The 15,477-nt window shown below is 40.6% G+C and overlaps 1 protein-coding gene across 1 annotated transcript in view; it reads right to left on the bottom strand.

Moving 5' to 3' along the window:
* Positions 1-6,627: 6,627 nt before the first annotated feature.
* Positions 6,628-15,477, bottom strand: part of swap70b (switching B cell complex subunit SWAP70b) — a 31,195-nt gene continuing 22,345 nt past the window's right edge. The window contains exons 8-12 of the mRNA XM_007887581.2: positions 13,603-13,710; positions 11,271-11,437; positions 10,391-10,589; positions 9,607-9,703; positions 6,628-8,872 (exon numbers count right to left, since the gene is read on the bottom strand). Coding sequence (XP_007885772.1) covers positions 8,760-8,872; positions 9,607-9,703; positions 10,391-10,589; positions 11,271-11,437; positions 13,603-13,710 — 684 coding nt within the window. The 3' untranslated portion in view covers positions 6,628-8,759. The remainder of the gene's footprint in view (positions 8,873-9,606; positions 9,704-10,390; positions 10,590-11,270; positions 11,438-13,602; positions 13,711-15,477) is intronic.

Raw genomic sequence — 15,477 nt, 5'->3', positions numbered from 1 at the left:
CCTATATGGCTCTCAAGCCAATATTTACCCAGTTTCTTTTGCAGGAATTAATCACCACATTGTCAACTGCACTGCTGTTTTTGCTCTGAGTCCACATATTCACTACTCTAAGGCGGGGGGATCTAGTTTTACAATTACAGTCTAAGACAGATAGCCTCTGATCGTGCTTCCCCACAAAGGTATACAATTTGTGCTTTGGATATCTCCTGGTTGTAAACTTTGGTATGTCTGCACTACCCCTCCCCCACTATCCAGCCAGCTGCGATTCTCTGTGATGATGTCTCCTGGATGTAATTGGTCCTGTCTGGATGAATAGATTAAGGATAGACAAGGAGTTCAGTCTGCAAGTGGTTTGAAGGCAGGATCACAGTTTGACCTGCAGGTGGTGTTTTGCTTGGTACATATTATCAAAGTATTAATCCAGAGGTGCTGATGCATAGTTATCTCCTACTCACAATTTATACTTGGCAAAACACACACAGTTAAAACAACTGCTGCTCCAGTGATACTTTCTGAGAATTGCATTCAGCACATTAAAATTGTATTATTCTTAATCAAAATTATATCAATCGCCTACTTTTTTTAAAAATAATTTGCTTCCTGCCGATTTTTTAGTGTCCTTATCTCCCAACTACTAATTGTATTCTTATTTCACACTCAACCTAATGTTTTTCTACCTCTCCACAGTTCCGGTCCATCAAAACAAAATTGTTTTGCTTTTTTAGAATACACTGTGAAATCAGTCATTGCTTTTCAGGTCTAATTTAAGGGTTTTGCTAACCATGTGTAAAAGTATGTGTAAACAGGGAATTATGGGTGCCCTTAATTATGTAACTAATAATACTTACATTTGATATAGCGCCTTATCATGTCTATATATTGAAAAGTGGAATTGACTGTATATTCTGTGGGTGAAATGTGACAGCCAATTACACATGGCAGTGTCCCACAAACAGTCGTGGATTGAGTGACTCCGTTTTTTTTGAGGGACTTATTACCAACGGAAAGTGATCTGCCAATCGACTAACAACTGGGATCCTACTTACTGTTGGGTAAATAGAGGCGTGTTGAGTAAGGAAAATTGCCCAAGGTTTTGCCGGCCAGGAATCGAACCCGGATGCTCTTGCTTGTGAGGCGAACGCACTAACCAATACGTTACTCCACTACAGGACTCCAATAGCAACTCCAATAATAAGGATTACTGAAGATTCTAATATACCCCAAATTAGACCCCACAGTCAGCATTACGGTTATCCTTGCATCTTCGGTTGGGTATTTTTATTCAGCACCACTCGTAAATGATTACTGTGAAGGTCTTTTTAAACAAGCTGTGGGTATTCTTGCCTTACTCCAGAAAACAACATAGAAAATCTGGAATCACAGCTGCTCAAATGATTGTAAAAAAAAAGCTCAACCTTCACATTGTGCTGTGAAGCACTATCAGACCAAAACTGAAGACGTCTGATCACAACTGAACAGTTTGATGACATTTGGCACTGGTGAATTGTGCTGATGAATAACCCAGACTTCGGTTGAAAATGGTACAATTATACTCCATAAATTAGGAATCTGCAGAAGAAATATGATGTAAACCATACCCCCTTACTGAGCCCACAGCCAGAAAACTGTCTCGATCCTCTTGACGTGAAGTGTTATCCAAGTATGTACAAGTATGTCAACAGATTCATCGCAGCACTGTATATCCCTCCCTGCAAAATACTGTGTGAACACAATGTACGATGACTCAACCAAATATGTAAATCTATCTAAAGTTTCCAAAAGAGATAAAAAGCTGAAGGAAGGAAGGAAGGAAGGAATGAAAACCTGGTGTGGATTGAGCGAGGATGGTTTCTGGGTATATTTTCCATCCAGGAGCTTTGGAAAGGTTTTGCTGTCCAGCAATGTCACAGAATGGATACTGGCATTTGCAGTACCCGTTGTTCTCACTCTGCTTGCTACCTCAGACACTGTAATAGGAAATTAGTAAAGTGTTGGCTTCTTGGCCCAATTGACAACAATACTAAGCCTCGCAGACCCAGGGGGTCTAGTCTTTAGTGCCTGGTCTGTGTTGAGTTACCCAGTTACATCTGGGACAACAGTGGGGCGGGTTCTACAATTTGCCCTAGTATGGAGGGCGGTGGGGGGTGGGTTTGGGGAAGGAGGAGAAAATCAATCATGAATATTCCTGTTCCTAGTTGATATCCAATGAATCCTGGTGGAAAGTGCACATATGTATCAAGTAGGCAATAAACACAATCGATCTCAATTGTAATTCCCTTAACAGCAACAGATAGCTGGCATTGCCTAGGCTCATGAATGAATAAATAATATTAATCCTTGCACGTGATATAGCGCCTCATCACGTCGTTCAGACATCTCAAAGCGCTTCACAGAATATATTGTAAAATGGATTTACTGTGTATTTTGTAGGCAAAACCCAGCAGCCAATAGCACACAGCAGTGTCACAAACAGTCGAGGATTTTTGGGGGGAGATTATTACCCCCGGAAAATGATCTGCCTATCGACTAATAACTAAGTTCCTATTTACTGATCGGTAAACAGAATCATACAGAGCAAGGAAAGTTTCACCTGGCCGGGAAATAAACCAGCTTGCTTGCGAGGCTAGTGCACAAATCGCTACACTACTCGACTCCACGATAGAGATGAGAGAGACAGAGAGCAAGCAGCTTGTCTTTGAACATGGTGTTGAACAGCTGCAGGGTGGTGAAAGGTGAACCTATTGACTCATCTATTGACTCTGTTCTGGGCATTTCCTCACCTAATGTAGGTGTTGCCTGAATCTCTCTCTCTCTCTCTCATCCTCAGCTAGATGGACTCTGTCTCTGAATCTGTTCCTCAAGAAGGGCTACTGTGAGATTGTAACCAGCACTGGCATGGTGATGAATAGATCCTATAGTATTATTATTATATCCTGACAAAGACTCTGCCTTGCACACAGTGCAAGCTTCATGAGTGCCGCAGGTGACTTTCCCAATATTACTTACTTACACATGGTGTCCATTTAACAACTGCATTGATTAAGTAACTCCCAATGTCAGAAGTACTTATGAATAAATTCTCTTCTTGTGTCTACAACAATAATCATGGCACACATTTTTTCAATAAAGGAACCACATGGATTCAGTGGAAGAAACCCTTTATAGCATTTTATTTGGTTTGCCCACATGCTGGCATTTCACAGCCACACAGCACTGGGTTAAGAGCACCAGGTCCCATGGTGATGCACAGGCCAAGGGCTGAGAGTGGAATATTTAAAAAGTTGCAATGATGCTGCCATATCATCTGAACAGTGCAACATCCCCATCGTGTGGTAGAATGAACAATAGCAGTGCAAGAGCTACACCGGAATTTATAGTTTAAACGGCAAATGGTGGAATTTAACAGCAGCCCAATCTGCACATGAAAAAAATCCCACTTTAACACTTTGGGTGTAACGTTTGAGTGTGCTGGGCTTGCTTACCTTTCTTTATATGTTGCCAAGATACGTTGGTGGATGGGAGTTTGAGTTCCAGCAGCAGAATGGTTGCCTTATGTTGCAATCAGTTCTGACTCAGACCAAATTCCAGCTTGGTCATCTGCGCAGAGCATAGGGCACAAGACACCTCTCTGTCCGTGTTGTAAAGAACAAGGAAGCTCACTCAAGGAAATGTGCTCTTCAATATCGTCCATTCACCTGCAGAATATTTAAGGCCATGATGTGAAAGAATAGATGAAAATAATTGACCACTTACTGAGTGGAGGGAGTGGGGGTGGGAGAGAGAGAGAGAGAGAGAGAGAGAGGTAAGGCACAATATGTTTAAGCTTTCTTCAAATTCTGGACCTTGCCCACCTGAATGTTTCTCTCATTTCTCAAAGAATCCAAATACAACGTCATATACAAGTTCCCTCCTCCAATACGTTCTCGGTGTGAAAATCAGGACTCATTCCTATTCAGAGTTTCTCAGAAGTATATTTTTCCCAGAATCGATGATCCGAGACAGATTAGATGGCAGTTTCTTCCCAACCATGTATTCATTAAATCTGACCAGTAGAGGGCAAACAAGCATATCTCAATTTCAAAAACAGGCTCTAAAAAAAATGAAAGACATTTATTTATCATTATTCCAGTCTCGTCTCCAATGCCCTGTCTACTTGCTCTTGGCAAGTGTGTGTGAAAGAGAGAAGAAAAGGATGGGATTCCAATACAATTCCCAGCATAGATCTTGTAGTATGTGAGTACATTCAGAGTACACCCTGCTAAGTTTTGCATCTTAAGCCCCTAGCTTTCAGCAAGAGAATTATTTCAGGACAACGATCACTGATGTGGATTTTTCAGTTCAATGATTCAAACTGACGGCTATGGACTGAACTGCATTCATTGTACCGGTCATAATGTGGAGAACAATCAACGTACTGTTAATGGAGGAGTCCACAGTGAAACAACAAGATCCATGCACTGCACTGAATTTAAACCGACACCATTGGTTATTCAAAACGGCTTACAAAGGTCGCGACTTGCAAGTTAGGATGCTTCGAGGGCAGTCAAAATTCAGTCAGTATCACCTTTTTATTCAAAAAAAGTTCTGAATATCGATGAGGGTACCAAGGGTGTGAAGTGCAGAAGGAAAACATTGTGCATTGTTTACCTTCGGAGAATGTTTTTGCCACTTGAAAAACAAACAACAGCCAGAGCTCCCAGATACCATGGAAATTCCCTCATAACCATAATGGACTTGGCACTGTAGGCCGTTTAGTGCTCCTGCCTATCTATGCAATGGCAGGGACATGCCAGCCAGAGTGGTTACAGCAGGTGAAAGAAGATTGTCCAGATAGAGGCCAAAAATTCCATCTAGCCTTAGCCTTCATTTTGCCCTGAAGCATTAAAATTGTGCAAAGATTTTTTGAATTTGTCTCACTTTGGATTCTGGTTCTTCTTTTGAAGTGTAGAAAACCAGGTCCCAAATTATGACAGAATTGACCATTCTGTCTGGGGGGGGGGGGAAGAGAGGGGGCAACCATCCTAAAAATACAATAGTTGGATCATTTTACCCCAACCACCTTCCCCAAGAGAAATGAACTAACTATGCACGATCAACTGGCTTGTGTAAGAAAGCAGAACCAAACATCTTACAATGATTCTTAACATAATTATGGTGCATTTAAGGTAGTGGATTTAAGTACACTGGAAACCTTTGGCAAATGTGTTGCCAGGAGCTGGCAGCCTGTTCAGTTTCACAACAGCACCCCAATTCTGTGATCTTATTTCAAAGCAAATGTTGGAAGCAAACTTCAAAAGAAGAGAAAAAAAATGAAATGGGGGAAATAGGGGGTGGGGGTTGGAGAGGGAAGAAAAGCACAAAGAATGAGGACTGACTTGAAGCGTTTGAAACAAAAGAGCAGACTGCTTGATTGAGCACCGCGTAGAAGGCACAGGTTTTGTTCCAGTAAAGAAGGGAGTAGGAGGTAGGAGAAGGGCACAGGTTTGGCTCTAGTAAAGGAGGGAGTGAGAGGCAGGTGAAGGAGAGGGTGTGGTATGAGAAAAAAAAGAAGATAACCTGAAACTATTAGTGAAGGGGAGGTGGAGCAGAGAAACTGAACTAGCTAGTTTGCAGGAGTGGGTGGCTGGGTGGGTTGGAGGGGGGGAAAGATAGAGAAAAAGTTAAACTGTTAATTTTACTGCATTTCAAAGAAAATGTATCCTTGCTTAGAAACTTTGCATGAAATAAAAAAACTCAAATATAAGCATGAACCACAATGCATATACCTCTAAACGGTGCAGTTTGAATGTTCTTCGGACTCCGAAATGCTACTGGAAGCAGCAGAGGTGTAAGTGCCAGAGGATTTCACTCAGACTCTTCGCAGCCTGAACTTCCTACTTATGGAAGTAAAAGGAAATGAGCCACTTACGTGCTAGACCTGTCCCAATGCTGCTCTTTGTCTATTTCCTTCATCGCTTTCAGCATTAGTCTTCCTAGAAGCTCGCAATTGAATTCCAGTCCAGTTGCAGGTCTGGAGAACGAGAGCTTCACCTCTGGTGTGTGCGACCAAAATGGCCGCACACCTAAAGCTAATGAACTTCAGCTGCAATGACCACTTAAGACTGCCCGGCACCAAGAGGCCAGATGAAACCTAACGAGAGGAGGCCCTGATACCCTCCAGTTACCAATCACCCTTCTAACCTAAAATCTAAATCATTGACTGCAACAGTAGTACACGGACAAGTCATTTCTCCCCACTCATCCACAACTCCAGTTGTGAACGAACAGTACTTAACTGAGACACATATTTCACTGGTTTAACTGATTGTGTGTGTGTATATATATATATATATCAATCAGTTAACTCAGTGGTATAATACTGGGACACTGCACTATATAAATGTAAGTTGTTGTTGTGTATTTATATACTTTACATATATACATTTTACTGTTGCTCTTGTCTGTAAACTGTTTTTAACATTTGGTTCACTGAAAGTAAAAAAAATGCATCTTCAGCTCCATGAAGATAGAATTTTTATAGCACCATCAAAAATTGAAATTTCTCAAAGTGTCTGTGAATTGCCTCATACTAATTACTGTCAATTGCCGTGACTTTCTGTACAGAATAAAAAGACAAAAGACGTATAATGAATATTTAAAATTCTCATTTATTTTTAAATAGGTACTAAACAATGTATCAATGCATGTTCAATAACACTTGCACAACTCAACGCTATCTGTAGTTAGGGGTATACACAGAAACAACAGGTGAATTGCTTAACAGTGAAATGATAGATGCTAGAGAAAACCAGCCTTATTGATAAGTTTGGCACTTCGGGTAAATCTCTACACACGGATCACATTCTAAATACTATGAATGTCATCATTTAGAGGAATAATGATCTCAGCTGGTTTAGAAACTATAATTACTGTACTACCAAAACGGTAACAATTGAATACCAGTTCTAACCAAAGAGAATCTATATCAAGTCAAGAATTATTCAATCATCGGACACCAGAGTTACATGAACTTCTGTAGAAAATATAAAGTTAAAACATAACAAGTCAACATTTTACCTTTTTAAAAATTAGTAGTCATTTTTTATCTCTATACTCTAAAAACAGGATCATTGTTAATTTTAGCTACAAAGAATTTCTGAAGGAAAGCCCCCAGACACACACCACCATAGCTATACACTATTCTGAACTTGTTGGGACCCAGCTGCGTGAACAAGCTTCCAAGTTTATGGCAAGCCTCCAGCATGCAACTATTTCTGAAAATTATTTTGCTCCAGTATTATTGCTATTAATACTTCCAGATTGACGTTTGTTCTTTTCACAGTAATTCTGAGCACTAAAATATTGACCTTTAACTTGCACTACTTAAAACCACAGCTTTGTATTAAACCTTAAGGAATTTCAGTGCCTTGGGACGTCCTCCTGGACATGACATGAAAGGTGCGATATAAACGCAGTTTGTTGTGATTGCTCTGTTGTTGAATTCTCAGAATACTCTAAACATTTGGTAATGAAAAAATGCCTGTGTTTTAAACAGCACATGTTCCAGGTCTCAGTCTCTCCTCACTTTCCCAAAACTAATTATGCTCAACAAAGTCTCAAATTAGTCTGTCTGCCTCACTGACAGCAGACACAAAGTAGTGCTCTAATAATGGTTTATAAAACGGTTTTCATCTGAATATCATTTTTAAGAGTTGATCCAAATTCTAGGCTAATTGCACAAAAGATCCATAAAAAAAAATTCAATATGAAAAAAAACTAAAATCCTCAAATCAAATATATTAAAAACACATTTCAAAAATTAGCAATAAAAAAATTTACTTACCAACGTGTCTAATGTTGGTGGTAGAGGTGCGAGCTCAGTGAGTGAGTCTAGCCAGCATGCAATTCAGAAAGTTGTATAAGATTAGATTTCCAAAGAAGAAAGACTACAGGGAAATGTCTCCCCCACCCCCACCCCTAAATGAACAGAAATTCTGCTGAGATTATCAATGATTTACAAGAATTTATGATATGAACAAAACCACCAAGGACCAAAATTGGATATAGTAAAACCAAACCAACTGTTGTGCAATTCGAGGTCCGTAGGCTGATAGTACTCATTAGGGCAGCAAAGATATCAGTTCTAACAGTCATGAGACAGAACAAGCACCCAAGCAAGTTATAGGAAAAAAATCAAAATCCTCCTTAACCCCAATCCCACCAGAAGCTGAAAAGTTACACGAGTCACCCCATTCACCATTGCATTCTAGAAATATCCTGTCAACTTAGTTGGTTCCCTCTCAGTCTCACATGAACGGTGAAGACTGCAAGACATGTCAGGAATGATGCTGTGAATAACGTTGGATAACTTAATCCAAAGTCCATCCCATTAGATGGCGAATCTGCAAAACCTCCTCAGTCACTTCGTGGGTCAAAAATCAGGAATGCATAATAGTAAATAATACTGCAACACAGGACAAAACTAAAACACAGAACTGTGGAGCATTAGAAGTAAAATTCGAAATGAAGAGGTCAAGATTTACTAAATATCTAACACATAGCTTCTCATCAAAGCAAAAATCAACAATTAGTCTCAAGGAATGTTTGGACCCAGAATATTAATATTTTAGCATAAAATAATTCTTTGTATAACAGTTTCAGATCAGTTCTGCCTCCACGTTGAACAAGTCCAGAACATTGAGAGTGTGTGACCAGTATTGAAGACCATTCTGTAGTTAAAGACCATTCTTAACACTTCGAATACTGGTGAAGTGGGTGGTTCACTGTGTGGCAGCATTTTTCTGTTGCTGCCAATTCTTTTCCCGCAAGGTCAACTCAGCATCTGTAAAAGCAGCCGGTCCCCAATTGGTGATCAGCTGACGGTTCTTTGAACCTACAAAAATCCCCAAATGTATAATTAAAACAAAGAATTCAATGCATGCAAACTGCACTATGAAACATAATAAAAATCCTTGCATTTGATATTGCACTTAATCAGTCAATGAAGCATTTTGAAACACTTCACAGGAATTACTATGACTATAGTGACTATGTTTGTAGGCAAACACAAGCTGCCAATTTCTGAACAGTAAAGTCCCATCATTAAATGACTGACCAATTTTTATCTGGGGGACTGCTGGCCAAGACATAGGGTGAAACTCCTTTCTCTTTCTAAATAGTGTCCTGGGATATTTAACATCCATTCAAACAGGCAGATAGAACCTCAGTTTAATACCTCATCTAAAGAAAGGCACCTCTGCCAATGATGATACAATGGCAATACTCTGCTATCACTGCATTGCAGTGTCAGTCTGGACTATGAACTCAAAGTGCCGACTTGGCTCTTGAATTTACAGCTTTCGAAATCAGAGGCGAGAGTACTACCGCCTGAGCCAGATTAACACCATAAGAAGTTGTTAATTCGCTAAACCTTAAACCGAACTTTGGAACAGTGCCACTGTAGCAACATGGCGAGCACAGCACAGGCATCCAGATGCGAAGTTGAAAGGCAACTTTTTAAAAAAAAACACCAGAGCCAATTGCACATCTGCATATCAGAACACTGGGACTGGTCAAAGACCTCACTGTTGTTAAGAGAAATGTTGGTATCTTTGTTTGTTCTCCTACCTGGCTGTATAAGTCGCAGCAATCCTTCGTGTTGGGCCACTTTGTCCTTCCAGTTCTTGGCCTTGTTAGCTGCCAGCTCCAATTTTTTTGATATTTCCTGTTACAAAAATAAAAAAGGAGTCAAGATATTGAACTGGGCTGTCGTAGAAACACATTTGCACAAGGAAACAACCTGATGTTAGTGTATATAAAACACATTGAATCCTTAAACAAACCAAATTCACATTCTCTCTATAGATAACGTGGACGATGATAAGCTGTTTTATCTCGTACTGAACAGTAGAACCAGAGGACATGGCCTGCGATTGAAAGGGGGTAATTTCAAAACAAATCTGCGGAAATACTACTTCAGTGAGCGAGTAGTAAACTTATGGAACAAGCTCCCTATAATAATAATAATAATAATAATCCTTGCATTTGATATAGCGCTTTTCATGTCAGGAGGACATCCCAGACAGACGGTGGAAGCAGAAAATGTCATTTATTTCAAAAACAAATTAAGATAGATTTCTGCTAGAAAATAATATCTCAGGATACAGTACATAGTTTGGGACACAAAATGTCAAGCGAATGCCTGAATGGTGGAAGTCGAATTAGATGGACCTTGGTCTTCTTTCGCCCAGAAAATTCTTATGTTCTTACTAATTGTTTGGCTTAGCTTATTATATAAACTGAGACGGCAGCGTAGAGCTGCAAACTAAAAGAAGCTCCATTGACCTTTGAGGCAAAACGTTATTGTGCAGTCTGCAGCAAGAGGAGACACATGTCATCTGATTACTCTTACATCGTATTGCTCAAGCACTTGCACTCTCTCCAGTGCCAGCTGCTCCAATTGCTCCATGGCTATCTTCAGTTCAAGATCTTTTTTTGCTCGCTGCTTTTCCAGCTCCTGCTTTTCTGCTTCTGTCATCTGTATGGCTTGTTGCTGCTGCAAATGCAATCTCTCCAGATCCGCTCGTTTAGCACACTCCTCTTCCAGTAACCTAGAGAGAAGCCAATGGGACAGGTGCCAGTTAAAAGTGAGGGTCTCATTTTAATTGTTGAACAGTTTGAAACGGTGATGGGAGGTCAGTAGGGTGGGTGTTCTGCAAGGATGAGATCGAAGGCCCTTCTTCATCCAAACCAATCCTTTGATCTCGTAAGTTTTGAGGGCTTTGATGTAAAAAAAAATCAAAAATAGGACAGATGCTGTGAATCCTGATCTTAAAAACTACAAACGACCTGCAAACCTCTTAAATAAGCAATTGATCATCAAATCTAGAAACGCAAAGCAAGGTTTGAGATCTGGCCTAGCAAATTGGTGCCTGATCCAAGAAATTCAGGGAATAATAGTTAGTTCAAAACGGCTCTAATTTTACTTTGGATCAAACATAAAATGAGAACTGAAACTTTTATTGATTATGCAGCATATTTTATATCATACTTGTTTGAGGACTTCTTTCATAGAAGTTACTGTTATTGTCAGTGGGTTTGGATGTGATCATGACTACATTGAGAACTTTGGGCTCCTATGGGGCCTTTGATTGATCTAGTCTATCCAGCCAATTTCCAACAAGTTATCTTCAAAATGTACTGAACTCCAAACTAAATCCACAAATCCAAGTCTACTTGCTTATTGAAACCCAGCACTAAGCTGATTTTGTAAAACGTTTCTATACAATTACCTGGCCTGCAGTTTTCGGATCATTTCCTCATCCTGTCTTGCCTGCCTCTCATCCTCCAGAGCTTCCTCAAGCTTCTTGTACATTTCTTCCAGCTCACGCACTCGTTGCAGGTGCTGTTCCAGTTCAGTGGACTTCTGGGCTACCTGCTTCTCCATCTGCTCTCTAACCTAGAGACAACAGTGCACAGATCTTAATCCTTACCCTGCCTAATAAATAAATAAATATGCTGGGAACAAAATGAAGGGCTCAGCACTCTCAGAATGATTATTCTGCTGTGGCATTGAGATTATTAATAGTAATCTTTGCATTTGATACAGCACCTTTTCATGTCTTTGAGACTTCTCAAAGTGCTTCACAGAATAAACCGTGAAGTATTTTGTTGGCGAAACGAGGTAGCTAATTGTGCACCGCAGTGCTCCACAAACAGTCGTGGATTGAGTGACCAAGTTATTATTATTTTTATTTGTGGAGGGATTATTACTCCAAGAAAGCGATCCACCAATCGATTAACCACCGGGTTCCTACTTACTGCTCAGTAACTAGAGGCGGGTGGAGTAAGGAAACTTGCCTAAGATTTCGCCCTTGAAATTGAGGAGTGCTCTAGCCAATACAGTATAATAAAGATTTAATAGACAAGAGAATGTCTCAGTCATGGTGCTATAAGGAACTAAGACTGGGTCCCTTGCTACCAGAAACCCAACTCAACTTTACAAGAACTTGTTTCAACAAATATTAAATTTATAAATCATCTGTTGCACTGTACTTAGACCTCAACAGAACATTGTGAAATAATTGTTAATTGGATATCTCGCAAAAAATCCTTCCAAATCGAGTCAACATACACCCAACAGGAATCAAACAAAAGGCTACCAGTAAGCAAAGTGGTGGCCTTTAAAAAAAACAGAAGTTGAACCCAAATTAACCTGATTTGTAAGAGGAAGAGTCAAGTGCTATTTATGTCACCATCTGTCTGTGAAGCAGTAAGAACATTGCAAAGGCCAGAAGTTACATCCAAAACATTTCTTCAGCTGTAGCCACACCCCACAGGAACTTTTGAAATAACACTGCACCCTTTGAGTCAGTGAAATAATTTAGAATGTCAACCTTCACTAACAATTTCCAGTAAGGTTCAGATTTCTCTTTCACATATGGATCACCTGCCCTTGAGGTGATCTGATTTTCGAGAGCAAAAGCAAAGATTACGGAAACCAAACCAATTCTAGGATACTTTATAGGTCGATAGATGTGTTCCTGCGGTTGTGGAGTTTAGCACTGCTTTCACCTGCAGGTCTTGAGATCAAATCTGCTTTCTCTTGATTAAATCGGTGACAAAATATATTAACTTATTTCCTAGCAGGCAAAATCCAAGGCACAAATGATTCTTAATTTGGCAGACTCACTCAGACACCACAAGATGGTTGGTGTTCAAACTGCTATTGACACCAATCAAAGGTACGAAGTGTAGAGAAAGTTTACTTGGCTTCTAGCCAGTGCTTTACTTGCCCTGGGATTGTTAAATGTCTGGAAAATCCAATGCTCTCTGATAGTGATACCACTTCCCTCACTCAAGATAACTTAATAATTGATAAAAGTGCACCAGTTCTAATGAGATCACTTGTAAAAAGCTTTTCCATGATAGTTTAATGATTGGTCACTGAACAAAGTTCACCCCAAATTCTCATCTAATGCGATAAGGGGCAGACCAGTCACTGGGAGCAGGTATTCTTTCCAATTAGCTCTTGCTAACCCTACAAGCCAAACCCCTAACGAACAGGGTGGTGCTGGCTGGATGAGCAGCAGAAAATTTCTCAACATTACTTTGTCAAGCTATGCGATTTTAGCTGGTTAATCACCAGCTGTACCCCAGTGTATACATTGGGGTCCCCAAGCCTTGGTTCTTGCCAACCTGTGCCTATTGCTCTCTGGAATTAGGTACGCCAGGTGCACTCTCTATTTCGTGTGTAGGTGACATACACACATGGAACTCTCGCTTTAGTTCGGATACCCATAAGCATGGTGATCAGTTTCTGAATGAATCAGATACCCAGCTGAACAACAAAAAAGTAGTTAGGACCAATGTGGGAACATAGAAGAATTTCACTTTCATTGCTCAAATGCAAATTGCAATCTGGTGCACCTGATACAAGATAGCATCACCAAAATTAATCCTTAGACCGCAGCAAGTTCTTCACACTAAATACCAGCAATTGGTCCAAGTATTACTGAGGGAGCAATCACTAACAAAAGTGATTGATTTGTTTTTTTCTTGCAATGCACTATGAATGGCTGAGGGGGAATTCGTAAGAACAGCCTCCGAGTGGATTGAATTTACCATTTTCTCCTTCTCCAGTTCCTGCCTGAAACGATCCTGAAGTTGCATTTGTGACTGCAGGCGTCTCTTCTCCTCCTGTGCAGCCTTGCTAGCCGAGAACTCCAGCTCCTGCACAAACAGAAATGGGAAAAATTCAGGACAACTCTGATCTGGAGTAATGGGTTTTCACTTCTAAATAACGACTCCTCTCATTTCCTCTGAAGGTGCTGACTTTCTTACTGGGATACGTTACCCCATATACCACAGCTGCTCTCAGTTACCTGACCTGAGTGGCCATTCGTCGTGTGGGCCAGGATGATGAGTGCTGGGTCAATAGTATCTCACCAGAAACACTGCGTATCAACTGTACTTGACCACCTTAATCTAACAATGGAGGATACCACAGTCCTGCCTGGCCCACTTTAAACATCCCATGACACTGCTTGAGAAGAGAACAAAGTTTCTTCTCGTGTCCTAGTGTCAGATTAACTTGTTACCAATATGGTTGTTTGTGCTCATCCAACATCCTCATTCAACTTTTTTAGCTTTGGCCACTAGGTAGCCATCAGGAGCTGAAAAGGTAAGCGTGTAACCTGGGGGCTGGAGCATACTGGCGCCAAGGAGGTCACATTGGAAATTAGTAACCACAAGCTCTTTCTTGCTTTGTGCCATATTGTGGCAGGGATCACCAGAATGAGCTGATGCAGTTCTTGGAACTAAATGCAAGGAGAAACCAACCAAGTCACACTATCAAACATTAGTCACCACATCTCCTTCTTACTTGTAGATTGCTTACAGTGGAGCTCCATTAGAAGGCGATAGTTGGGGCCCATAAAATTTCCACAGGTCTTATAAACATGGGCCTTGATAGCCATGTTACTGCTTCCGCACGAATTGTGGAATCCAAAGAAATGCAACTCTGACAGCACTTCACAGACTTGCACCTGAACACATGTCCTGATGTGTCACTTAAATAGACCACCTCTATAACCAGCAGTCCATCATTTTGTGAAGAGGACAAGCTGCTGGGGCACCTGGATTCAATAATAATAATCCTTGCATTTGATATAGCGCTTTTCACGTCGGGAGGACGTCCCAAAGCGCTTCACAGAATACACTGTAAAGTGAATTGACTGTATATTTGTGGGCGAACGCGGCAGCCAATTGCGCACAGCAATGTCCCACAAACAGTCGTAGATTGAAAATGACCAATTTTTTATTATTGTTTTGTTTTTGGAGGGATTATTATTAGGCTCTGTGTGGAGTAAGGAAACTTGCCCAAGGTTTCGCCCTGCCTGGAATTGAACTCAGGTCTCTCGCTTGCAAAGCGAGTGCTCTAACCACTGAGCTACAGGACTCAATGTTTGGTAGAATCAGTCGTACACCACAGCTCTGCTGAGCCACAGGTTACAGACACTACTGTCAATTATGATAAGCTCATCTGTACCTGTAAATAGTCTTACAAACATGCTGGTGCAGCTATTGGACTGTACAGGAAGAGAGTAACTAAACCTACTTCCTCTTTTTTGAGGGCCTGCAGTATTCAAAATTTGATAGAATTTAACAATATTTCCTCACTATTCAGTTTTAGCCTGTTAAGACTTCGGCCGTTACCCCAACACACAGTCTCAGGTCCCAAGCCTTGGCTCTTGACAAGCTGCCCTAATACTTTCCGGAATTAGATATGCAGGTTGCGTCCCTCCAGGGAGAAAACATGCATAAGACAAGGCACCCAGCTGATTAATTTATTACCAAAATAAAAATACACGGCTTTGGATTCTTAGTATTTGGACATACAGTATATGCACAGGGAAAGTGAAACAATGCCACTGGAATTGGAGTGACAGCATAGGTGGTAACCAATTTAGGGGCCAGGCATGCTTTAGGATGTCAATT

This window comes from Callorhinchus milii, unplaced genomic scaffold (assembly GCF_018977255.1).
Source record: "Callorhinchus milii isolate IMCB2004 unplaced genomic scaffold, IMCB_Cmil_1.0 Scaffold17, whole genome shotgun sequence".
NCBI classification, from domain to species: Eukaryota; Metazoa; Chordata; class Chondrichthyes; order Chimaeriformes; family Callorhinchidae; genus Callorhinchus; species Callorhinchus milii.
Note: the sequence above shows the minus strand (reverse complement) of the source record. Positions and strands in the feature narration are given on the sequence as shown.